Source organism: Ostrea edulis, chromosome 1, assembly GCF_947568905.1.
Source record: "Ostrea edulis chromosome 1, xbOstEdul1.1, whole genome shotgun sequence".
Classification (NCBI taxonomy): Eukaryota; Metazoa; Mollusca; class Bivalvia; order Ostreida; family Ostreidae; genus Ostrea; species Ostrea edulis.
In genome coordinates, this window is record NC_079164.1 from 28,792,125 (window position 1) to 28,818,138 (window position 26,014).

A 26,014-nucleotide genomic window follows, 5' to 3' on the forward strand; every position below is an offset into this window, starting at 1 on the left:
TTTTATCATTTGTACTTTACCTATTATGACAGGTCAAAGTTTTTGGGAGAGGGAGGAGAAATGGTTGAGCAAGATTAGTGGAATTATGAGGAAACTCATACTCTCAAAATTGTATTTATCTGACAAAACCACAACATGTGATTCCCTAATGTCATGCCCATGGTAACAGATGGCTTGGACAGATCCATTTAAACTTTTTATACCCCCCGAACGAAGTTCTGGGGGGTATATAGGAATCACTCTGTCTGTCTGTCTGTCCGTCTGTCTGTGCAGATTCGTGTCCGAGCCATAACTTCTTTGTTCTTTGACTTAGGCATACCATATTTGGCACACAGGTAGATCACCATGAGACGATGTGTCAAGTACCTTCATGACCTCTATATGACCTTGACCCTTGACCTCAAGGTCAAAATTAAAGGTTTTTTACAATGGATTCGTGTCCGGGCCATAATTTCTTTGTTCTTTGACATAGGCATACCATATTTGACACATGAGTGTATCACCATGAGACGATGTGTCATGTACCTTCATGACCTCCATATGACCTTGACCCTTGACCTCAAGGTCAAAATTAAAGGTTTTTTACAATGGATTCGTGTCCGGGTCATAACTTCTTTGTTCTTTGACATAGGCATACCATATTTGACACATGAGTGTATCACCAGGAGACGATGTGTCATGTACCTTCATGACCTCCATATGACCTTGAACTCAAGGTCAAAATTAAAGGTTTTTACAATGGATTCATGTCTGGGCCATGACTTCTTTGTTCTTTGACATAGGCATATCATATTTGACACATGAGTGTATCACCATGAGACAATGTGTCGAGTACCTTCATGACCTGTATATGACGTTGAACTTTGACCTCAAGGTCAAAATTGATTATAGGGTTTTGACATAGTCATACCATAAGACATGGGTGTATCACCATGAGACTATGCGTCATGTACATTCATGACCTCTTTATGACCTTGACCTTTGATCTCAAGGTCAAAATTATAGGTTTATGCCATGGATTTGTGTTCGGACTATATCTTCCATTTTCTTCTACAAATGCATACCATATTTTTACACTCAGGAAAGAGGTAATTTATACCTATTAACAACACCCTTTGGGAGATTGGGGTAAGCAGGGGGTATTCTTAGTGAGCATTGCTCACAGTACATCTTGTTCATTTTGTCTATTACAAGAAACTAATAATGATAATAATCCAATACCGTACACAGACCTTTCACCTTCAACAAATGCTCTTTGCCGTTCATGATTTAAATTCAGCATTCGGAATGAATGACTAAGTCATAATTTTTGGCAACAGAACAATCTTTTTCTTTTTGATTAAAATTATCCATTTCCAAGAAACTGTACATGGTTAAAACTTGTTTGAATAATTATGATTTCATGATTATAGATATACAAAGATTATGCAAATGAATGTATGCCACAAATTTACAATTTTTTCAGTGCTAGCTAGGGCCAGTAGGAGCCCTTTACTTCTGACTTGACTAGGTTTAGGAAGTAGGTACACATGCCATATCCATAAAAGTATTTGTCCACGCTGATGCAGTGCTGCATGTATTTTCATCTAAAATAATCCACCAGGTTTAAACATACTTGCACTTTAGAGCATGAAACCATACTACGATGGCCCTCATATTCTAAAGAACAAAGTGTGACTTGGTAATGGAATTCAGAATTGCTGAAATAAGCTTTCATATTGATATTAATCTCAGACTTTCATCTTGAGATACTAGTTTCAGAATGACTGAATAAGCTTCCATATTGAGATACTAATCTCACAATGACTGAATAAGCTTCATATTGAGATCATACTAATCTCACAATGACTGAATAAGCTTCATATTGAGATCATACTAATCTCACAATGACTGAACAAGCTTTCATATTGAGATACTACTCTCACAATGACCGAATAAGCTTTCATATTGATACTTATCAAATCTACCAATTGTTAACTGGGAAAATATACAGTGAAATCTGATCTACCTGGTACTTTTTACTAATATAATTTCTACTAGTCTAATTTCAATTTTCACAGGTGTTTTGGGCACCAGGCTAGTGCTTTTGACAGTCACTGTCAAAACTATCACCCCTTCTGAAACTAATTCCTATTCCCAGCCAGTATTTTAGTATCTGGAGTCCTAGAGAAAAATTTGAAGCAAAAGCATGAGCTAGTAATAACAATTTTAATAATTTCAATTAGCCAACTTGTCAAACATAACTTTAAATTTTAGAACCAGAACACAAATATACTGTATGCATACTTTTTTCTTGGGGTTAAAACTCTCACTCTGTTCAATCCAGGGGTAAAAAACTGCAGATTTGTGTTCAATACATTTATTTTCAACATAATTTCATGTGAAATACTTGAAACTGATTGACTGAGAAAAGTTTGAAAAAACATGTTTTTCCCGTGGGAGTAAAAACCCCACACTCCAATGTAATAGTACCTAGCAACGGGAAACATTACTCGACAATGGATGATACGTTATTATAAAAATATCACATTCTTCAAATTGATGTGCAAATTGTTTGACATAAATTTTCTACAAATTGTGTTATTTTAGCGCCAGAAATAAATGCTGTCTACAGTGCATTATGGTAATAGTTTAAAGTAATTTATTAAAAGAAACAAACGATAATCGACAGCCTGGCAGGAATCTTTAGATAAAAGATGTTAAATTAAGTCGAGTTTTCGTGCTTTAATAAAAAGTGCATGTGGTTACATTGGTAACATTGGTTTTCTCAGGGTGGAAATTTTCAATGTTGCCCTCAACCACATGCACTATCTATATATTATGTTGCCTTTAGTTTCCCGGTATAAAATTCTGCAGATAAAGTGGAAACTGTACCACATGGCAAAAAAGTATATGCCTACAGTATTTCAATGCTAACAATGAGTGTTGTCAAGAAAACTTCATATAAAATAAAATTTTAACTCATTTAAATACAAATGTATCATAAAATTTACATATGTTTAAATCATAATATATGCTCCAGACTTTCACACTGGATTTGCAACACAAAATTGCATAGGTTACTGTACTCAAAATAATGGCAAGTACTCATTTTTGATAGAAACTGCCTTGAACAAAAGACAAGACAAAACTGTACCACACACTGACTTTCCATTCACCTGTTAAATCGATCTACCTTTAAACAAGGACACTGAGACTAAAACAAACAAAAAATATATAAAAATATAGTGTGCATTATCATAAACATTAATCTCTGTCATGAATTTCAAATAAATGCAAGGCATGTATAGAATGAGTTTTTTTAATGATGATCGACTGTCACACATCCTGCATTTAATTTTTCCTTTAATATATCCCTACACGTCGTTCGTTACTCTATCAGAGTTTCCATTCCCTGGGAGGTAGACTCAGTGATCATTTCTCCCCCATCCTCCAAAACCACACCCTCGATGTCTGTCGTCTGTGTCTCTCCATCTTCTACAAACTCATTGGACAGGGCTTCCATGTGTTCAATGACGTCTGCCTCCATGATCTCCACCTCCCCCTTGATAGGGCGGACGGCCGTCCTCTCGACCGAGAATTCCTCCTCCTCCATGTGAGTCTTCATGTGTTGCTGTAGGATTGTCTTCCTGCTGAATCCCAGTCCACAGAAATCGCAGCGGAATGCTTTCTGACCTGTATGTGTGCGTTGATGTGTGACTAAGTTGACCTTCTGACAGAATGTCTTCCCACACATATCACATTTGTATGGGCGATCTCCGCTATGGATTTTGATATGGCGATACAAGTCTGATATCTTCCCGAATTTCTTTCCACAAACATCACACACAATTTCTCCAGTATGAACCTTCATGTGAGCATTCAATCTCAGAGTGTCATTAAATCCTTTGAAGCATACTCCACATTTAAACGGAGAATTATCTCCCTCATGGATTTTCATGTGTCGCCTCAGATTTCCACTTTCGTTGAATCCACGAGTGCAGATGGGGCATTTATAAGGTCTTTCACCTGTATGGGTCCTACAGTGCATGCGCACCTCGTACCTGTGTGTGAATGCCTTGCCACAGTAACCACATTTGAAGCCTTTGGTGTCTGTGTGGGACTTGAGGTGTCTGTGACAGTTGCTCTTGTTGTTGTACTCTTTACCACACACATTACACTTATAGATGAATTTGGTTTTAGTTCCCTCTTGGATTTCAGCTTCAGCCTCCACTTCCATATGCATCTTGGCAGGGATTTCATTTTCTGTGAAAACTTCAGACTCGGCTGCTGGCTCAGGTAGTGAAGCATCATTTGAGGATACGATGTTTGCGGCGGCAGTCATGACTTCCGCTGCAGGTGGAGGGAACAGATCAGGATCAATTTCTGTAGCTACGTCTGCAATACTTAGCTCAATAATGGAGGCTTCTTCATTGGGAAAAACCATCCCTGGAGCTTGTTTGTAATTCTTCCTCTTTAAGTGATCTGGAAGATTTTCAAACACAGCTATCTGTCTGAGCTCCGAGTGAGTGCGGAGATGAGTAGAAAGACTACCTCTAGGATAGATTTTACCACAATAGCCACACATGTAGACCTTTTCTTGAGCATGAATTCTGATATGTCCTTGCCAATTCTGTTTATTTTTGTAAACTTTCCCACAAATCGTGCATTTATGGAGAATCATTTCATTTTCGTTCCCTGCATTAAGAATGATTGTGCTCTCGCTTTGATTGACTATATTGTTCTGAATAACAGTGGTACCATTTGGTAAGCTGCGTAGCTTGGGATCTCTAAGGATGTCTTTGGAAGTAACTTGTGTAGAAACATCATACAATCCTTGTCTGGAGAATTTTGGGAAAACTGTTATCTGAGTGGCCACATCTCGGTATTTCTTGGCCTGAATGGTCATAAGAGAGCTGGTTGGTGGGCATGGGGCACTGCTTTTTGAGGGGGAGATTATGTTCATAAGGGTTTTATTCAGCCCTCTCTGTTCCTTCGTCTTATCCTCCAGCATATAGATCTGGACTGTCCCGTCCTCTAACACTTCTGTTTTGTAATTTGACATTTCCTGAATGTTTTCTATGGTAACTTCCTGATTTGTTGTGGTTTCTTGGCTTTGCATTTCTGTCACTAACTGGTCCTCTGAGATCATGATCTCCTGGATTTCTGTTGGTGAATCAGGGGGCAACACTTCTCTCTTGGATGGGTTGAGCACTTGGAGGTATATCTGATTTCCATCTTCTGTCGAGACTGGCAGTAACTGAACCAACTACAAGAAACAAGGGAGGATAACTTACATTGCTTCATGCTCATCAAACAGATCGGTTATCTGTCTATAAAATGGCTTGACTTACGCTATATTTTAACCAACAGTGAAAAACAAAATATATTCCCATCATTACCACTAAGGATCTTTAAATCAAGTAAAATGAGTTAAATCTTATAAATCAGATCATGTAATCAAACTAAATAAAACATAAATCCCCTAAAATTAATCAATGAAGTAAATCAATAAAGAACCATAACTCTGGAAAACTGTGGGAATTTCCAAGAATCTTGGAAGTTGCAAGTAATTAAAGAAAATTAAAAATCCTAGCAAAATGCACATCTTCAATAAGCACGAACACTGAGTGAAATGTTGATCGAGGCCTAAGCCTGAAAACTGTGAGAGGGTTAAATGAAGAAACCAAGTACCCTATAAAATTGACTACTGGGTAAGCTCCAAAACCTGTAATTTCCATGAAAATTAAAATCTATACTACCAGGTACATGCATATCTTTACTTTAACAAAAACTGTATGAAATAATATTAGGGTCCTTGCCTGAAAACTGAGAGGAGTTAAACTGACAAACTCTGTACCCATATAACCATGATAACTATTCAATGCACCTCTGACAGAATTGTCTCCTATACCTCCTATATACACATGTATATATATAAAGCACTAAATAATCACAACTAGGTACTGAAAATTTTCGCCCCAGCCCGGGGTCGAACCAGCGACGTACAGCACCCACCGCCTAGCAAGATTGTCAAACCAGTGCGCAAGTCCACTCGGCCACAACGACTTCCCTAAAAAAGGAAGCTTTGTTATGCTCCTAAAGCGCTACTTATACACACTGATGCAATATATTAAATATTCTATACAATTGCATCGAGAGATCCACTCTCCTTATAAAATATCTTAAACACTGAACGACACAGCGACTGTGTGGGATTGCATCAGTGTGTATAAGTAGCGCTTTAGGAGCATAACAAAGCTTCCTTTTTTAGGGAAGTCGTTGTGACCGAGTGGACTTGCGCACTGGTTTGACAATCTTGCTAGGCGGTGGGTGCCGTACGTCGCTGGTTCGACCCCGGGCTGGGGCAAAAATTTTCAGTACCTAGTTGTGATTATTTAGTGCTTTATATATTAATTAATTGATTTTCACATGTATCGTTTAGATCCTAGGGGTAAACGTAAGGTTGGGTGTTATAATTGTTTGTTTGTGCTTTATATATATATATATATAAGAAAGAGTTGATATCACACAGTCAAAATAATTCAATAAAAAAGCAGGAAAATATACAGTTCCAAAATATATTTAAATCACATTTAATGTATATTTTCCTGCTTTTTTATTGAATTATATATATATATATAGATAATAATTACTTTTCGCAATGATCGGTAAAAGTATAGGAAGATTTGAAATGAAAGCGCTAAAGCTTTACTAAACGTCTTCGTGTATTTTTACCAATATATATATATATATATATATAAATTGATGATCAGATGGAGTTCAATCACATAACATAAATGTTATGTGATTGAACTCCATCTGATCATCAATTTATGTAGCTCCGTGAGGCCACGTCGAGCACTCTAGATTATATCAGAGATTTATCCCACTATATAGATATATATATATATATATATATATATATATATATATATATATATATATATAATAAAAAAAATTGGAATATGACAGTTTGCAGTTTTCCAAAGGAAGGTACATAACAAAGTTCAATGCAATTCGTGAAAACATATCGTAAAGAACAACCAGTGCCCCCCCATAAAAAACCTCAAAACCCCCCCAAAAAAACAACAAAGAATGAAAGAGACACATGGACAGCCCACATCAAAATAAATCCTGTCCAAAGACAGAAATTATGCATTCTTTTAATTTCAATCTGATCAATTTCTTTTCAGAATGCATGTATCATATGATAAAACAAATCTGTAGGGGTGTGTGTGTGTGTGATGTACCTGGTCATTTTTTTCGAGTTTTACAGGGACTTGATGAATGGCACCATCTTCATCTGTGTATTCTGCCATCGTTTGCATGTCTTCCATGGTCTAAATAGAATTAACAAAACACAATGTAAACATGACTGACAAATTGCTAGATAGGTTAATAAATTGTTTATCCAATCATCCAAATTCTTCCAGTATTGTATTGTATTGTATTGTAATGTTTATTGACCAAGAACCATACAGTTCATAGGTATAAATTATATACAACAACTTATACAATGAAATGATAACAAAACATAATATATCATACTGATGTACATGGACAGGATAGATACTGAGGATAATCTTATAATAACTGAGATCTAATAGTTGAACATTTATATAAGTATTTACCAAGTTTACATAATTCAGTAATATTTCCAGTTGATAATAGTTGGATAAGCTTGAAAGTGGAGGGGTGTTTATAATAATATTTCTTTAAATACTGTTTTCTACAATCATTATAAAAAGGACATACTAATATAAAATGATATTCATCTTCAATACTATCTGAACATAATTTACATTTTCTTTCGTTTCTTGGAATATTGCTAAATCTACCTTGTTCAATTTCCAGTACATGTCTTTTCAAAGATGTAATTGACCTTTAAAAGTAATTCTACCCTTGTGTGACATCTGCATAGGCTTTTGCAAAATCTTTATTCCATTAAAATTTGAGCATGATTAGAAATATATCTTTTGGAGGAATTTTATTCAATGGGTATTATTTAAAATCTAGTAGACAATTTAATATTGAAAAGTTTTATATTTTCTTTAAAGGGACAGGGACACAATTTGAGTAAAAAAAAATTCAAATTTAATTTTTCCATTTTTAATGTTTAGAATGCTTAACTAAGGTATTTCTAATGGTTAGCAAAATTTGAATATCAGTTGTCAAGGTCCATGAGAGATACAGAGCTCACAATTCCTTGTTATGTAAACAAGGCTCATGCCTTGTTTTTGTTTACATTAGGTTAAATATACAAGTAAAAGTTCGTTTAAAGCAGATTTTTTTTCAATTTACAAGTTAATTCTGAATACAATCAAATAGTTTCTAGTGTTTGGCACATCTCATTTTCTTTTAAACATGCTATTTTCTATTAAGCCATCTATATGTAAACAAAAACATGGCACGAGCCTTGTTTACATTTTAAAGAATTGCAAGTGCTTTATCTCGCTTGTAACTCAACAAATGATATTCAGATTTTGGCTAATCTTCAGAAATACTTTAGTTAAGCATTACAAACAATAAAAATGGAAAAATAAGATTTGAAAATTTTCAGCTCAAATTGTGTCCATGCCCCTTTAAATAATCAATTATCTATATTACAAAAATGTTTTCAAGGGCAATAACTCCTATGTTGATATTTCTCTATCGTATGTTTATTATACAATGATTTCCTTAATATTCACAATTAATTCAAATATATTCATAATTCAGCTGTTTTTTGGAACTGAAATAAAAAATTTGTCATTTTAACCAGTTTTTATGTACATGTAATTTTACCATGCTACTTAATGAAAATGTGTAATTTTCTGATGATTGATATAAACTTTTGTTTTTGTATGTCTGACATCTTTAAAAATCTGGCAACAAATATATTTTCTTCTATTATTGATTAGATTAACTTAATATATTAAGTGGAAATCAATTTAATTTTTCTACTTTGAACCATAAATTTTAATAAGTCCCATAAGGGTGAAGCTATCTTAATACAACTTGTGAGTTGATAGCAGGACTTCACATAAATAAAACAGATAGTGATCGAATGCTGTTCATCATACCTCCACCTGATTGCTGTTTTGAACAATCTGCATTTCATTGACAATGACTCCAGCCTCGTCAACTGTCTGTAAGATTCCTTGTCGATTTCCCTCCAGACCATCCTCCTGACCCTGCTCCATTACAATTGCATTGGCCATCTGCAGGAGCTGCTCCCCTGCCAGGGCCTCAGTAAAGCTGTCGCTCTCCACAGTCCCTGCCTCCTGATTGGGTGTATCTGTATAGAGGCAGTCCTCTGTTTGATCTGCCTTGGACATGGCTAATCCCTTCCCCTGAACTTGGAGGGCTGCATCCTCTGTGGTCTCAGTTGTATAGGTGATGACAACAGGTTCCCCAGACATGGAAGGTACCCCATAGGACAGGTTCCCTCGCCCTTCCTCAGAATCCTCCATCTTCACAGTGGAAACCGAATCTTCCTCCATTCAGCTCTCTCCTGGAAAATAAAAAATAAATCTAATGGTAAAGAGAACAACACTTCGCCTACACCAGCATGCTAGAGGTTCACGATGCGATGCTTTTAAACTTGTCAGGCTAATCCAAGCCCTCATGCTGTATTGATAAAAAATGAGCATTTTAATTCCTGCTGTATGTTTTTGCTGATGTAGTTCTTGTTTGTTGGTGTGAATGAAGCTATATGTTCTGATTCTGATTGGCTTACTAAAGTACTTTTCCTGGCCAGCTGTTATAAGTCCAACTCTGTTTTTCATCAATATCTTTAAATGTTTTCTTTTGGGTTTATTGAGTTAATGTAACAAGCGATGATTAAACGTAAAGGATAAGACCGGGATTTCAACCTGCCCGCCCCCTGAATCTCTAATCAGGTGCTCTAACAACTGAGCTATATGGCCACTATAACTATCAAACCTGTCTAACCACGTACCACATTCCTCCCTCCTTGAATGTCTTCACACCTTTCAAGACATCAACTCGACCATTTATTCCCTGGGAGGCATTTTCACCTGTCAGTTCTCAAGGCCGGCTGAGGCTAGTTTAGTCGGCACCAAATGTCACATTTTTAAGAAGGGAGAAAATGCAATGGATCAGACCAGGAATCAAACCTGGGACCCTGAATATTTAGTCAGGTTCTCTAGCAATTGAGCTATGTATCTGGCCACTAGCTGCATGGCGATCATCGAACCCGTCTGACTGCCACCGAGTAATTAAGGTTATATGATTTCTCGATCTACAATTTATTAGTACATACAATATTGTTTACTGGTACTCCTGGGGTTGTGTTTATTCATAGTATACTTGTGTTAAGCAGAATGTAGAAACTACTCATTCCTAACCTCATCCTCACAATGTCAGGACCCCTGACAGTGTGATGATGCCCTACCCTGTATTTCTTCAAAAATATTTTCGTCTTGTTTAATATACTTATGTATTATTTCTTATAAGGGGCAAAGTTCATGTTCAAAGGACATTACTTGAAATTGTGATGAATGATACAACTTTCTACAGCATGCGTTGCTTTCATCGCAATATAGGCCTATAAATTGTATATTGCTTAATATACAGATAATCCCTCCGAGTATTGCATTAGACACGCTTCCTAAGAGAAAAAACTATCTGTACAAATTCGGATTAGAAAAAAATACAAATCCATTTAGCTTAGATATAGCCATTTATTGAAAACAGGAACTGAAACGACTGGTGATGTTTTTTCCCTTATAAGATAAAACGAAAATAAACCGAAAGTAGCTTTTTGAAAGCATCTCTTTGGCAATGAAAGACTCAAACGCATTTAAAACCTGTGAATTCCCGTTGATGCTTGCATGCCACCCTAACTCAACGCTGCCAAGCATCCAAGTGAAATAGTTATACGATGTCTTAAAATGACTTTGATAGACCTGCAAAATTTAATATTTCTGTAGATTTTTTCGTCTTTATACACTTAAAACTCACCTTGCTGACGCAGGCTCGGCAATAAGAGGATGTAAGGTCTCACTAATGACCTTTAGAATTCGTGAATCGAACACAAAATGGCGTTGGAGGCGCAAAAATACATTAGGCTAAATCTACTCCCGAAGTTAAGACCAAAATCATGTAAAGAAAAAAATTAATATTTACGTATTTATGAAAATATTTTTTTAACCGTTGTTCACTATATTCAGAGAAAATTTACCATCTTTTTTAATTAAAATGGGATTTGAGGACAAATGAGAGCACTCAGTTTTAAATCGTATCAACATGAGTTATTTCCCTTTGATGCCGTTTTACATCGCTCGTGCCGCCATTTTGATTTATATTCCATGGGTGGCGTGTAATGTGACTGAGGCATTGATGTAATTGCAAAAAAAATTTCAAAGACAGATACGTGAGGTTAGTTGATTTTACGTTTTCAAGGATCAATTTTTGTCTGTCACTCCGATGCTTGCTTCTATCGGACTTGGGCAGAATGCAAGCATCAAATTGACTTTAGAGGTTTTAGATGCGTTTGAAAATGAAAAGATTTACTTTCACTTCATCATGACGCTGGACTTCAAATCGCTTGATATACTTCTCACAAGTCTTATGAACTGTGTCATATGTAAGATATTCATTACTTTAGGAAATTTCCTTTTTTACTGCAGGGGATCTAACGCTTAACCCGATTATAGTATAGGCTTGACCCAATATTTTCAGTAGATCTATATTGCATTCATGGGTATTCAATACACGTATCAACACTTCGCGAAAGTTACGTCCCTTGTCCGCCGTCTCCCGGTTAAAAATCTTATTTCCCTACGTTGGCCTTTGTAATTTTCCTATCTGTAGCTTTGACATCTGTTATTTTACCATCAATTGCAGTCAACTACAATAATGCCCCAGATTGGGGCAACCCATTAACTTGTATGAAAACTTGGTAGATCTAATTGGCTAAAATTCAAAGTAATAACATCTTACATTTGGTAAGGTAAAGGAGGAAAACTTGGTTTTTCACCGATTGACCTTTGGCTGACCCCACAAAGGGACGTAACTCGCGGCGAAGTGTTGATACGTGTATAATAATACCTTGCAACTATATTAAGGATACCATAAAGTAAATGTACGCATATAATTATGTAAACTACACATACACTAAAGTACACTGTAGAATGAAATCATAAGTACACTCACCTTAAGTAAGTTATATATATTACAACTTGTGTGAATGTTGTGTACATATATGGCAAGAAATTGGAGCAGTTTCCCTGGGTGGCAATTTTGTAACCAGGTTACACTAAAATACAAGGGTACTGGTACAGATACGCCTACTTCTCTTCCAAATCGGGGTTAAAATGGCAATTTTGTAACCAGGTTACACAAAAAAACAGGGTTACAAAGTTAAATGCAGGGTTACGAGGGTTACAGACCTCTCTCTCAACACAAAGTTAAATGCAGGGTTACGAGAGTTACAGACCTCTCTCTCAACAAAGATAAGTGGGTGTTGAGAGAAAGGTCTGTAACCCTGCATTTAAAGATAAGTGGGTGTTGAAACAATGGTCTGTAACCCTGCATTCAATGATAATTGGGTGTTGAGAGAAAGGTCTGTAACCTTGCATTTAAAGACAAGTGGGTGTTGAAACAATGGTCTTTAAAGCTGTATGGTCCGAATTACAATATTTTTTTCCATCTCGTAAAAATGCTATTAAATCATCGCACGTATGTAGTTATGAGACTGTACGACATATCATGAATTATTTCACCTGTTTTAACCCAAATAATTTGATTTTAAATCGATGTTTACAAATAACCGCGTCACTCTGCCATTTCAAGTGACAGTCATGTGACCAGTTCAAACTTTCAGATCATCGGTGGTCTTATCTGTGTAAAGCTGTGTATTTTGTTATAACCATACCGTACTATAAGTTTAATAGAAATAAAAATATCAAATACCTCTTAGTAATTCGTTGTTTTACGCTCTTTCAGCCTTAAAACTAGACATTTGTGTATGAGTTAATACATCATGTTGGGATTCCCCTGACGCGCGTGGGTCTATTTATAGACGTCTATTATGGGATGATTTATATATGTAGCCACTATATTTACTTTCTAAATAATATTCGCATTGTTTTCTTTTACATGCAGAAGTTTTCAAGCATGTAATTAAGGGAAAGTTAATAACTTTATAAAGTAATTAATCTGCTTTAAAGTAATTATGTACAAAAATAATACATAAACATCGGGTCATACAGCTTTAACCTTGCATTTAATGATAAGTGGGTGTTGAGAGAAAGGTCTGTAACTCTGAGAGAAAGGTCTGTAACTCTCGCAACCTTACAATAAGGGTGGTCAATATTTACTAGCTTTTTAGCACTATAAGACATATGTTTGATATGCTACATTGGATAAAAATATTGTCCCAATTGTAAGTTTGTAACCTGGTTACAAAATTGCCACTCGGGGAAACTGCACCAATTTCTTGCCATAAGTAGTGAGTTCATTTACTATTATAACCAACCCCCCTTGCAGAACTACTGGGCCAATTTCAACAAACTTGGTACAAATCATCCTTGGGTGAAGGGGATTCAAGTTTGTTCAAAGGAGATATAATCACAAAAATTATAGGGTGGGGTCATTTACATGTAAAAATCTTCTCAACAAGAACCACTGAGCCAGAAAAGCTGAAATTTACACGAGAGCTTCTTGACATAGTGATGATTCAAGTTTGTTAAAATCATGACCCCCGGGGTAGGGTGGGGCCACAATAGGGGATCAATTTTTTTTTTACATGTGAATATATAGAGAAATATTTAAAAGTCTTCCTTTCAAGAACCACTGGGCCTTAAGAATGGAGATTTACCTGAAAGCTTCCTGGTATAAAATAGGTTCAAGTTTGTTCAGATCATGGCCTTCAGGGGTAGGTTGGGTCTACACAATAGTGGATGAAAGTTTTATATGCTGATATACAGGTATAGGAAAATCATCTTCTCCAGAAGTAATGGGCCAATTTCAACCAAACTTGGTACTACCAGGTAACTTGGGATTCAAATTTGTTCAAATGCCCATCCCCCCTTCAAATGGGAGATAATCACAAGAATGCAAAAATAGGGGGGGGGGGGTCATTTAAAAATCTTCTCAAGAACCACCGTGCCAGAAAAGTTTACATTTGCATGAAAGCTTCCTGGCATAGTGGAGATTCAAGTTTGTTAAAACCATGGTCCCCAGGGGTAGGTTTTATCTGGTTTGGACCACAATAGGGGATCAAAGTTTTACATACAAATATACAGGGAAAATCTTCTCAAGAACCACTGGGCCAGAAAAGTTTATATTTTAAATACATGAAAGCTTCCTGATGTAGTGCAGATTCAAGTTTGTAAAAATCATGTCCCCGGGGGTAGGTTGGAGCCACTATAAGGATCGAAATATTACATGCGAATAGGTAGGGAAAATTTTTAAATATGGGCCAAGGTGACTCGGGTGAGCTTGTATTGGTTTTAGGTTGATTCTCCACAGCTCTCCATCACTTGAATTACACTTTTACTTTTTAGGTGCATTATGTCCAGTGATTACCTGACAATTGCCCCAAGTGATGACCAGGCAGCAGCAGAGACTGTACAACAATCAAACATTCCTCAGGGAAGTCAGGAGATTATCATTGATGGCACGCCCCTCCAGATTCCTGCAGGGAATTACCGAACAGAAGTCTTGGAGGATGGAACAGTACAAGTCATAGTGTACCAGGAACCAGTCAATCAGACACTTAGTAAGGGGACTAGTTTTTTTGTGTGTTCAGTTTGATAAGGTCTTACAATTGAAGGTATAACACATCATAGATATAAATTATATTTGGATGAAAATTGGAAAATACATTTATGCACGTGTTACTGGGTGATAAATAATGTAAGTTGTACTGGTCACAAGATTTATTTCATCACTTTAATCCATAGATTCTACAAGAAGTAAAAACACACATGCACATGAAACATGTACACACTACAAATGACATATGACATAAAATCACAGATGGACATAACAAAGAAAATAACTTGATATTTGATTTCATCAACCTGATAAATAGAATTTGCTTTCCTTGATCAATTGACATCATTAAGAATAAAATTATAAACAGCCAGATTTTATTCAACAGTATAATGCCTTTAAAAACCAATTAAGAACCTGTCCAGAAGATATAATAGGAAAATCAACACACCAAACAAGACATAAACAATACACAACACATTCTTACTAAATATATGGCACTAGAATTGTGATGGATCTCATCTTTGCTAACGTAGGATTTACAATCCACTCTGCTTGTCGAGTGAATTGTAACTTCTGGCTAGTGAAGATGGATGGATCTAGGTCTGCTTTATATCTATCAATGTATATCATTCAGATTTCTGACTCAATACAGGCATTATGAAATAATATTTAAACAATAATCACAAAATAATAATCAAATTTACTCTCGCTCCATGCATGCACTCCTTAACATATTTAGTAACTGATCTGATTAGTAGATTGCATAAAGTCTGTATGTCCTAAATTTGACTGATGTGTTAATGCTCCTAGATGAATGCTACTGTCCATTTCGATATTTAAATTCAAATTGACCAAGAACTGTCATGTGACCAATAATTAAAGAAACCATCCAATAAACCATGAAAGCTGTCTGTAGCCAACCTAAACTATAGCTGACCATAAGGGAAATATTTAAAAGGACTGGTTCACAATTTAAAAAAAAAATATTTCTCATTTTTGATGTTAAACATTAAAAATATAACTCATTTAATGTAATGACAGCCAAAAATTTGACCTTCAAAAATGCAAAAATAAAAACAATATTTTAGCCTTAAATTTGTTTATGTAAACAAAGACTCAAGTCTTTATAAGTAAACAAACAAACCAGTGAAATAATTTTGTAATATAAAGCATCTTAATTTTGCATAGTCACAAATTTTATCATTTAGATGACATGTTTTACCTAAATAATGCTTAAAATGTGAAAGATATAATAGACTTGGCTTGATATCCATTTCTTTTGAAAATTTTGTAAACAATAACATACCGCAATCTTTGTTTACAAAACAAATAATAAACTATCTAAAATGAGCTTTTGTGATAATGTATAACCTTAATTTTTATGTGAAATCTTTTAAACACATTGGACAGAAGCTTTTGATCATTAAAAGTGAAAAACAAAATTTTGGGGGAAATCGTGAATCAGTTTTAAAACTATATCTAATACCAACTATGGAAACCCATGTGTGAGTTTAATTGATTTGCTATGCTGAAAATATTTATCATTAAATAAAAAATACTAAACATATGTACTAAATATGAAAAATTATTCCAAATGGGTGTGGATGCTGTACCACACACATGCTGACATTGAAATTAAAATCATTGAAATTTACCTTTGTAGTTTTACCATTTTGATCGTAGAAATGAGTAGTTTTAGTTAAAAGTAACAGAGGAAAACTTTTGAAGATTAAAATGTACAGATCAGCAGTCTTGTGCATTTACCCACGGATTTAACAAACTATAAAAAGACAAAGAATGCAGGACTCATACTTATGTATGCATCGTTTCTAAAGGAACTCGGCCATTATGACTTACGTGAAATCTAGCTAAATGGTTTGTAACACCTGCCTCTGTAGATGACTGGGATAAAGTAGTAATACTGAATGAAATGGAACTCCGTGAAACTGAAAAACTTGCATATTGCAGATTTGGGGGGGACTGATTAAGTCCATTGCTTTAATGGCAATATCCATGTTTCTTTGGATACTTAACCATATTCAGAGATTTATAATTACTGAACAATGGTATTGTTTAGGGAAGAAATAATCCTGGTGTGAAAATATATATAATAGTACCTAACTTTTGCAATGAAATCTTTATGTACTGTCTGATGTTCATGAATTCCTTTCAATCTTGCAGATGATAGTGTTACTCAGCCATCACAGACAAGTCCAGTTCTTTTTCCATTGGAAACAGAGGTAAAAGGTCGCCGTAGCCATGACGTCGGCATACAGAACACAACAGTGCCACACTTTAACACATACAGCTTTGCAGAGCAGGGCACCCAGACATTTTCTTTGCCAGATCCACCACAGGAAATACTTCAGCCCGAGCTGGAAGATGAGATAATAGAAGAGGAATTACTTTCTCCACTTCCTGCCAAGAGAAAGAGAGGAAGACCCCCCAAGGCTCAAGTCATCCATAATCTTACAGTTACTGGTGATGGGAGCAAGGTCAACAAAGGCACCAGGTTACTGCCCTATCACAAGTGCACCATCTGTGGTAAATGCTACAAAAACAAAGCTAACTGGACGGCTCATCTCAAGCTACACAACAAGGAGGAGGTCTTTATGTGTGGATTCTGTGGACAGATATTTCAGAAAACTGCATTCCCACAGCATCTCAAAACTCACAGGAAAGAAAATGTTAGCAACGAAAACACTGCCCCATCCAATATGGATACCACTAATGCCAATTCCACAGGAAGTCTCTCCAACCATTCTGTACATGATGAGGTCAAACAATCAACTCCCACCAAACAGACAGGAGTGCTGAAACCTGCATCCACAATATCAACCAAACTAGACATCAGAACTGGAGATCTGGACCAGCAGAAAGAGGTAGTTGTACAAAGCCACCAGGTAACCCTTCCCAATCAGCAGGTAGCCACGGTCATAGACCTGGGGAGCCTTGGAAATCTGCTGACATCTGGCAACAACCAGAGCCAGCTGGACATGAACAAGGATGGTGATCCAGACAATTCGCTGGAGGGAATGGAAGGGGAGAGTGATGATTCTAAAACTAAATATATATATAAATGTAATGTCTGCGGCAAGGAGTACAACAACAAGAGCAACTGTCACCGCCACCTTAAAACTCACACCCACGAGAAGACGTACAAGTGCCCGGCTGATGGATGTGACAAGGTTTACATGCATAGGTATGAACTTCGCATGCACATGAGAATTCATACTGGTGAAAAACCGTTTAAGTGTGCTGTCTGTACAAGAGGATTCAATGAAGGCGGAAATCTTAGACGTCACATGAAGATCCATGCAGGAGATGACACCCCATACAAGTGTGGGGTCTGTTTTAAAGGCTTTAGCGAGATGTTCCGCCTGCAGGTCCACCTTAAGGTACACAGTGGGAATATAGTGTGTGATACATGTGGAAAGAAGTTTGGTAAGATCTCAGACTTATACAGACACATTCGTATTCACACTGGAGACAAGCCGTACAAATGTGATGTCTGTGGGAAAGCCTTCTGCCAGAAAGTCAATCTACAGACCCACTACAGAACACACTCAGGGAAAACTCCATTCAAGTGCACCCTCTGTAACTTTGGCTTCAGCAAGAAAAGTATTCTGGAAAATCACATGCGAGGCCACGAACCAGAGGAGATTGAGCAGCATGAGATGAACTTGAAAATGCTGGAGGAAACGGATGAGGGGGTCTCCATAAAACAGGAGCCCCGCACGCCAGCCCCGCCCCCCTTGGAGGACATTGAGGAAACAGCGCCCCAGCAGATGGAGGTTATGACCTTGGATGGTAAGACTGGCCTGGTAGAGGTCACCCTGGAGAACCAAGAATCGGAGACCGGACTGAGTCAGGAGGAGCTCGCCCAACTGGTGGCTGCCACGGTGGAGGAAACGGAGGAATCAGGACGATCTTAACCACAGTGAATGAAACAAGAAAATAGGAGTCAATCATAACCATGGTGGAAGAAACGGAGGAATCGGGACGATCTTAACCACTGTGGAGGAGACAGAAATTGGGGACAATCATAACCACGGTGCATTAGAGGAATCGGGACAATCTTGGAGGAATTCGGATGATCTTAACCATGGTGGAGGAGACAGAGGAATTAGGTTGATGTAAACTGCTAGTGTCAACACACCATGCATTGGACACACAACATTGAAATACACGTGTACAAGAATATGACTTAAAATCAAAAATACCTAAAAACTGGGTGTGTATGTAATTCATAAAAACAAATAGATGTGTGATATACCTGTGATTTCTAGTGGATTTACAAGAGGGGAACCTGGCATAAATTAAGAAAATTCACTTCCGACTTTTTTTTACCCATTTCCTTTCGTGATGTTTTGACTTATTTTTATAATCCTACTTACATTGATTTTGCTCCATTTCATAAAGGATTGGACAGGATTTCACCATGCAATGGTCAAAATAATGCTACAAGACTATTGAGTGATATATGTGATTTCATGCAAAAATGTAAACATTGTGATACATTTTCCCTAGAAATTCATGATACTATATTTAGGGGATGACATAGAGAAACTCCAAATTTGTGAAAATAAAATGAGTTCTGTTCGGATTGAAATGGTAGGGACATGTCTGGTTTCTAACAAGCTAAGACTGATTCATGGCGACAGTAAATACTCATAGGTTTTATTTCATCATTCAGCCTCAAGGATTGAATAGGACGGAAGTATTAGTAGTTGGTAGACCAGAAAGTGGTCAGTTTGTGCAAGGTAGATCAGAGGGTGTCTGGTTCATGGTCAGTTCACCCGAGCAGAGATTGGAGGGTGTCTGGTTCATGGTCAGTTCACTCGAGCAGAGATCGGAGGGTGTCTGGTTCATGGTCAGTTCACCCGAGCAGAGATCGGAGGGTGTCTGGTTTGTCAGTTCACCCTAACCTAGGTCAGAGGGTATCCAGTTTGTGGTATTTTCATTTTACTTGTTCAGTTTGTTATTTATCATATTGGTTTTTCCTAGCCATGTATCAACATTCATGTCAAAGATGAAGAATTAGAAAATAAGGGGTCACTTCATTGGAATGAATGTGACCTGAAATTCCTCCTCTGTGATTTTTGTTTATATTATACTATAATGTGATTCATATTAAAGATGTTTGATTATTTATCTTCTTTTATCTTTTATGGTTCAAGGTTTAGATCATTAAAGAGAGAATTTTGCCCCTTTGCTTAATCAGAAGGTGTCTGTGTGTTCCTATGGAAAAACTTGTGGAAACAGAATATTTCAATTCTAAAGTGCAACAGGCCCTTGAGAGTGCCAGTGAGATTAACAATCGTCTATAGCTAGTTTACTGTTATAATAATATTAACAATCGTCTATAGCTAGTTTTGTGATGATATTTTATTTTATTTAGTAACCTGGGCCTACTTAGTTATAGATACTAGACAGCTTTAACCAAAGTTAATGGAATCTGAATTCCTTTATAATGCATTAATGTATAATGACCATATTTCATATCTAATAAATGGATTGTGAAATTTTTGTAATCTTGGTAGCATTTTGAAGGGTTCATCAAATAAAAATAATCCACCATAGGAATTTTCAAAATTTTGTTTACTGCTTGATTTATTTCACCTAGAATTTAACATTGAAGTATATGGGAAAAGCATGTTTTATTACAATATTTTAAAAAGAAATTATATTTTCATAAAAATCCCTTGGTAGAAAGTTACATACACTTTCTCTTAATGGACATATATGAAATAAAATTAATCATTGACCACACACATTTTTAAAAAATTAGATTTTTCTTATTTTACAAAGGGCAGGCAACTCTTCCAAAAAAAAAGTCTTACGTGCAAAAAGGTCAGCTTCTAATCATTTACCAGTCATGTGAATTTCATCTGCTTCACTTTCATCATTATTTAACAATAAACATTTATGTTGATCTAAATCCTTCAAAATTTTTCATTATACATGGAATACCTTAAGTTACATTTCTTTCACAAAAAAGTATCAAAATAAAAAAACTGAAGAAAACTAAGTTGAATCAGGAACTCCATTTTAAGGTCATAAAAGAATGACAAAATGGATAGCAAACTTCATTTGCAAAATACCGCAGTGGTGGTCTAGAGGTTAGAGCGTTCACCCCAAATGTGGAAGACCGGGGTTCAAATCCTGGCCGCAACAGACCAAAGTCGATAAAACTTTAGTGACAGTTTCATCGCCAAATGCTCTGCATCAGGTGTGAATGTCACGGGTCCTCGGAGATTACTTTAAAAACAGATGTCCGGTGTTGCATGCTAAAGAACCCTCGCTGTTCAATGGCTGTGAGCACTGAGCAAATACTTAGGACCAAGTTTGAAGCCCTTCACTAGCTAGCTGATATTGATGACGTCTCCTTATGAGTGGAAAATTCTCAAAAGAGATGTTAAACAAGATACAATCCATGCCACTACACCAGAAGTATCTCCGTAACTTCATTTGCAAATAGATTATTAGTAGATAACCATGTTTCCTAAACACAGATTTAAATTTGGGTGAAGGACATATCTTATTAATACATTGAAATGAAAAAGTGAAGATAACGAACAGTGATCAATCTCATAACTCCTATAAGGAATGTAAAATTAACAGTAGGGCAAACACGGATCACTGGACATAATAATGCTTAGGAGGAGTAAGAAACCCCAGTCGACCGGTCCCTTATATCTTTATCAGGTAGACGGAAAAATCTGTAGTCAAAATCAGTAAACATATCAAGCAGCATTATACCCAATGACAGGTTAATTTGTATTGGTGAATTCGATCTTTATAACGACAATGGAAGTTGTTGTTTGTCAGTACTGATCATATGCATATGGTAAATCACCTGCACACCCCTAATGGTATCAACATTTGTCTACATGGTCCTTGCATGCCCATTGTTTAACTATCAACGTTCTGAGCTATGATTTGTCCATCTGTCTGTAAACATTTCCATCTTTGACTTATTTTCCAGATCCACAGGGCCAATTTAAACCAAACTTGCTGTAAAGCATTCTTTGGTAATGGGGATTTTAAATCAATATTTGCATCATTTTCAAAGGGGAGATAATTAAGAAATCGTGAAAATATGGTGGCATGTTTTTAAAAATCGTCTGAAGAGCCTCGATCTGGACCAGAAAGGACAAAATTTGTATGAAGTCTTCCTTAATGAGTTGTTTAACTTATGGCCCCATGGGTAGAGTGGGGCCACAATAGGGGTTGGATTTCTTTAAGAGAGGAACAGCTAGTCTTATATGGGAATACTCGAGGACAAATCTTGAAACATCTTTTCCTCATGAACAAATAGGGCTATGATTATTCATAGTTTGATATGCAAGCATCAACAGATAGTGGAAATTCAAGTTTGTTCAAATCATAGCCCTGGAGGGTATTGGATGAGGTTTAGTTTATCAAAGTTTTACATGGGAATATTTTTAATCTTTGAAATTTTAATTCTTATCAAGTACCACTGAGTGACCATTATAGTCATATTAATTTAATGTGTCTGCATTCCATTAGTAGTGCAGATTTGTCGACGTACTGAATAGAGATTCTTTTTATTTTATAAATATGTACAGGAAATTTGAAAAATAAAACAAAACATCTTGTCAAGATCTCAGTACCATATGCTAATTAAAACATATCAACATAAAATTGTTCCAAAGTTGTGTGAATTCAAGGTTTCTTTAATGGACCCAGGGGTGGGGCTTAATTCATGGATGAAATATTACACAATACATACATGCAGGGGAAATTTCTAAATCTTCTCCTAAACATAAAGGCAATGTTATATAGCCAATATTCATGATCCCCTTGTTAAATGTGACTTGGGTGAGTGTTGTGGCCTATGGGCCTCTTGTTGTTTTAGAACTGGTATATCACTTTAGATATTCATCCCAATATAGATCCGGTAATTCACATAGATCCGGTACTTAATTGTTTGCACGTGTGTATATTTTAATGGGGTTAAATAACACTGCACAAGGTCACATGATACTTCACTTGTACAACAGCTAAATTACCATCAGCTGTTGTAAAATGACTCCACTCAATTATATGTATATATAACTTGTATAAATCAAAGTATACCACACAACTGAGGGAAAAAAGGTAAGGAACGTTAAAATACATTAAAATTTATGACGTTTTACATATTTACTAAAGAGAGCTGAATGAAAAAACATAGAAGTACCCGTTATCACTTTCAAATTGTAATTTATCTCCGAGGAATTAATAGAGATAATCTCAACACTTTTAAAATTAATCCTGTTCATCTTGACTTTGTAGCTTTCTCCAAGACATTTGTGATCTTCATTGGCTTGTGTATGGCTGTATACATTAAATGATGAACCTCTGTGTCTATACGAGTGCTGAAATGGAAGTCGGTTAAATTCTTTTTCAAACTTAATTCGATAAACTTGATAATTTATAAAGCCATTAATCGGAAAGTTGAAAAAAATATATGTCCGCATGATCTGAATGAAATAATTTATTCCTTCAACCCTAACAATTTATTGTGAAGTTCTGTTTATTTCTAATATAACATTTCATTTCATGAACTATTTCTGATTACAATTTACTGTTAGAATTTTCTGTGTCAGGTTTTGAAGTATGATTGTACATAATAAAAGAATTCTAAATAATATTTAAGATTAAATGATGCAAAATGTAGCAATGAAATTAAGATGTTAATAAATATTCTCAATTACAATTAATTGTTATAACATTGTTATAATATACAATTTGTACATTGCATTTTAAATGTCAGATGAAAATACGCTAAGTAAATATTCGATACCCATTTTTCCAGTTCCATCGGATAAAAGTATTGGCAAATGGAGTGCCCGTTTCTGAGGATGTTCTGTACGACAAAAAGAACAAAGTGGCCATTCTGAACGTAAATGGCGAGGACGGCAATAAATCTATCTGCCAGTCCTCCAACTTCCATGACCTTGAGAGGGTACCAAATAATTAACAACTGTATAATAAAAAAAAAAAATACGAATTCAACGGCTGAATACAATCTCTTAATGTTCTCTCTTTTGCATTTAGCATATACTAGCCCTGAAGCAAGTGAAGTCTGGTAAATGCTACCTCGTGAACACCAATGAAACTGAGTCTGACATTGAAGGTTTGTTCGACCATGTAAGTTATAAGTATTTGTGAAAGATTGCAAACTCCTAAATTTTATCCTTCATACAAGAATTGTAGCGTACTCCTAAATTCATCCATTACACATTCAAGATGTTGATCCATATATTCAATGCAAATTAAAAATTGATACTCATCGGAGAAAATATACTACATTTTCTTCATTGGGACTCTAAAGTTACAACTAATCTCTGATTAAAGAATCGGACACTGAGGAGAAAAGATATACTCTACTTCATTATGTAGAATGAATACTTTCTGTATTGGGACTTAAATTCTAAAGTTAGAGCTAATCTCCAATTAAAGAAATCAATGAATAATTAAAACACCTTCCAACTGAATTATTTCTTAATTTCTCCTGAATTTAATTGGATCGAGCGCTCTTGAGATATAGCTCTATTGAAGTTTATATAATTAGCAATAGAAATTGCAAGTGTGTTCGAAGATTCGGCCAGGTTGTCCTGTTTAAGTGTAGATCCAAGTTGATGACCAAATTGCTATATAATACTCATAGTGCTATATATATAGTCACTCAGATGTATTAATGAAAATCGTGTAACCTGAAACTTGTGTTTATGCAGATGAAACATAAATAATGCAGAAACTATAATGTCTCTCTGGTCTTCAGCTATAATACAAATTTCAAATTCACATCACAATGGATGAATCATGTTTGACTGGCATTTTAAGTCCCATTTAGGACGTACAGATTGAATTTGCATGTGTGAGGACTAATAATCATAAATTATTTGGGGATATCATCAAATAATTAGGGAGCATTACAATCATTTAGCATTTTACAAAATTATGTTTTAAAATGACTGAATTGCTATTTTTTTTTAACTTAATATATATTGACTGGTCACGGTTAGGGTACTTGCTTTGCAACTGCGAGGCCCGGGTTTGATTCTCAGAATTCCGGCACTATGTCGAACTTTAGAGATGTTTATATATCTGTACTGTAAAGAATTAACCCTTACTGCATGGAGCATCATGTCAAGCACAGATAAACTCAAAATAGTTGATGGCATCTCTCTAAGAGAGAAATTGTCCAATGGGACATTAAAAAACAAGCAAGCAGTAGAGTGTATCAAATCACAATGTTAACTTCAAAGATGACATAGTATTATGAATGCCTTGCAAGTTTAAAACTTTCTTGACCAATGGGATTCCAGGTTACAAACCAATGAGATTCCAGGTTATAAACCAATGAAATTCCAGGTTACAACCAGATTACATAATATATCAATTTCAGTTAGATGATCAGTGGTAAAACTGACAATTAATGTTTGCTTTGGCTTTTAGGGTAAAATACATCAAGCCAAGCTGCTTTCTTACATTGCCCGAAAAGACAAGGTACCAGTGGAAGATGTTGAAGCTGAAGCTGGCAAGAAGATTGCCAATTTCTGCAGGAACTATGATACATACTGGCTGGAAGATACAACTGATGAACGCCGTGATATCCAGTCTTCAGAGCAAGCACCTAATTGCTGGTTTGGTTGTGGAATTTGTTTATTCAACATTCAATGTAAGTTTCTAAGCCAACTTAAAAGGCATACATATCTCAATATCAGAAAGACTCAACTTGAATTTAATACTGTCTGTTGGAAATTGAAAACAATTTTTACACATTTTGAGGTTTGCCACACAGGTTTAATAACTTTAAAAACATGTTTTGCAGAATGGTCAAGTTTTGAAGATCAAACTTACGACTATGCGAAGTTGAAATAAAGGAATATTGCACCTCTTTTGATGTTTTAAACACTTCCAGCTGCGTACGGAAACGAATGTAACATGCAGTCGGAGCTATGTGAGACTTCATTCATTCGTTTAAGATATGAGATAATATACCTCGAGTCTCTTCACAACTGCATATTTTCCACAGATCGCACAAACACTCCATTAACTATGGTGGTGTGAGGAGCCTCATTTGTATACTTTCAAACACCGAGAAACATTTCTTAACATTACATTTGAGGCATTTCCATTGCATTTTATATGTGGTGATTAACCTACATACAAGTATAGATTAATTGGGTCAAATGAATTCATATGCATATGCAACTATTTAAGGTGGCTGGGTGTCTCAAATCTGCACGAAATGATTTAATTATGAAAGATATGATGAGATATAATAAGT

General features: G+C 35.8%; 3 protein-coding genes across 7 annotated transcripts; 2 read left to right on the forward strand and 1 right to left on the reverse strand.

Annotated features, from left to right (window-relative positions):
• Window positions 1-2,192: 2,192 nt before the first annotated feature.
• LOC125663900 (zinc finger protein 454-like) lies at window positions 2,193-11,076 on the reverse strand. 3 transcript variants are annotated; one of them, XM_048896327.2, is made up of 4 exons: window positions 10,948-11,076; window positions 9,045-9,475; window positions 7,233-7,322; window positions 2,193-5,248 (listed from the first exon to the last, which is right to left on the reverse strand). In XM_048896327.2, exons 2-4 carry the CDS (start codon window positions 9,462-9,464, stop codon window positions 3,371-3,373), a joined length of 2,388 nt encoding a protein of 795 aa, XP_048752284.2. In that variant the 5' UTR covers window positions 9,465-9,475; window positions 10,948-11,076; the 3' UTR covers window positions 2,193-3,370. The 3 variants fall into 3 exon arrangements, with proteins under 3 accessions (XP_048752284.2, XP_048752285.2, XP_048752286.2); XM_048896328.2 differs by lacking the exon at window positions 10,948-11,076 and adding an exon at window positions 9,923-10,707; XM_048896329.2 differs by lacking the exon at window positions 10,948-11,076 and adding an exon at window positions 9,701-10,707.
• Window positions 11,077-11,230: 154 nt separating this feature from the next.
• Window positions 11,231-19,861, forward strand: LOC125663901 (zinc finger protein 260-like). 2 transcript variants are annotated; one of them, XM_048896331.2, is made up of 3 exons: window positions 11,231-11,364; window positions 14,496-14,710; window positions 16,891-19,861. In XM_048896331.2, the coding sequence occupies exons 2-3, from the start codon at window positions 14,503-14,505 to the stop codon at window positions 18,642-18,644; spliced, it is 1,962 nt and encodes a 653-aa protein (XP_048752288.1). In that variant the 5' UTR covers window positions 11,231-11,364; window positions 14,496-14,502; the 3' UTR covers window positions 18,645-19,861. The 2 variants fall into 2 exon arrangements, with proteins under 2 accessions (XP_048752288.1, XP_048752287.1); XM_048896330.2 differs by lacking the exon at window positions 11,231-11,364 and adding an exon at window positions 11,437-11,572.
• A 2,840-nt stretch (window positions 19,862-22,701) lies between these two features.
• LOC125665337 (uncharacterized) lies at window positions 22,702-25,622 on the forward strand. Of its 2 annotated transcripts, XM_056161302.1 has the most exons (6): window positions 22,702-22,833; window positions 23,011-23,104; window positions 23,534-23,683; window positions 23,776-23,868; window positions 25,180-25,402; window positions 25,556-25,622. In XM_056161302.1, coding segments are annotated over exons 2-6 (507 nt in total). In that variant the 5' UTR covers window positions 22,702-22,833; window positions 23,011-23,065; the 3' UTR covers window positions 25,558-25,622. The 2 variants fall into 2 exon arrangements, with proteins under 2 accessions (XP_056017277.1, XP_056017245.1); XM_056161270.1 differs by lacking the exon at window positions 22,702-22,833 and having other exon boundaries at window positions 23,005-23,104.
• The last annotated feature ends 392 nt before the right edge of the window (window positions 25,623-26,014 follow it).

Bases quoted from the DNA above. Each gene is read 5' to 3' on its own strand.
- LOC125663900 (XM_048896327.2), bottom strand. From the start codon at position 9,464: ATGGAGGAAGATTCGGTTTCCACTGTGAAGATGGAGGATTCTGAGGAA. The intron at 7,323-9,044 runs GTATGATGAACA...AATTCTATTTAG, and splicing joins AAAACAGCAATCAGGTGGAG to ACCATGGAAGACATGCAAAC. The intron at 5,249-7,232 runs GTACATCACACA...TGTTTCTTGTAG, and splicing joins AACTCGAAAAAAATGACCAG to TTGGTTCAGTTACTGCCAGT.
- LOC125663901 (XM_048896330.2), top strand. The intron at 14,711-16,890 runs GTAAGGGGACTA...TCAATCTTGCAG, and splicing joins ACCAGTCAATCAGACACTTA to ATGATAGTGTTACTCAGCCA.
- LOC125665337 (XM_056161302.1), top strand. From the start codon at position 23,066: ATGATGAACCTCTGTGTCTATACGAGTGCTGAAATGGAA. The intron at 23,684-23,775 runs GTACCAAATAAT...TTTTGCATTTAG, and splicing joins ACTTCCATGACCTTGAGAGG to CATATACTAGCCCTGAAGCA. The intron at 23,869-25,179 runs GTAAGTTATAAG...TTTGGCTTTTAG, and splicing joins TTGAAGGTTTGTTCGACCAT to GGTAAAATACATCAAGCCAA.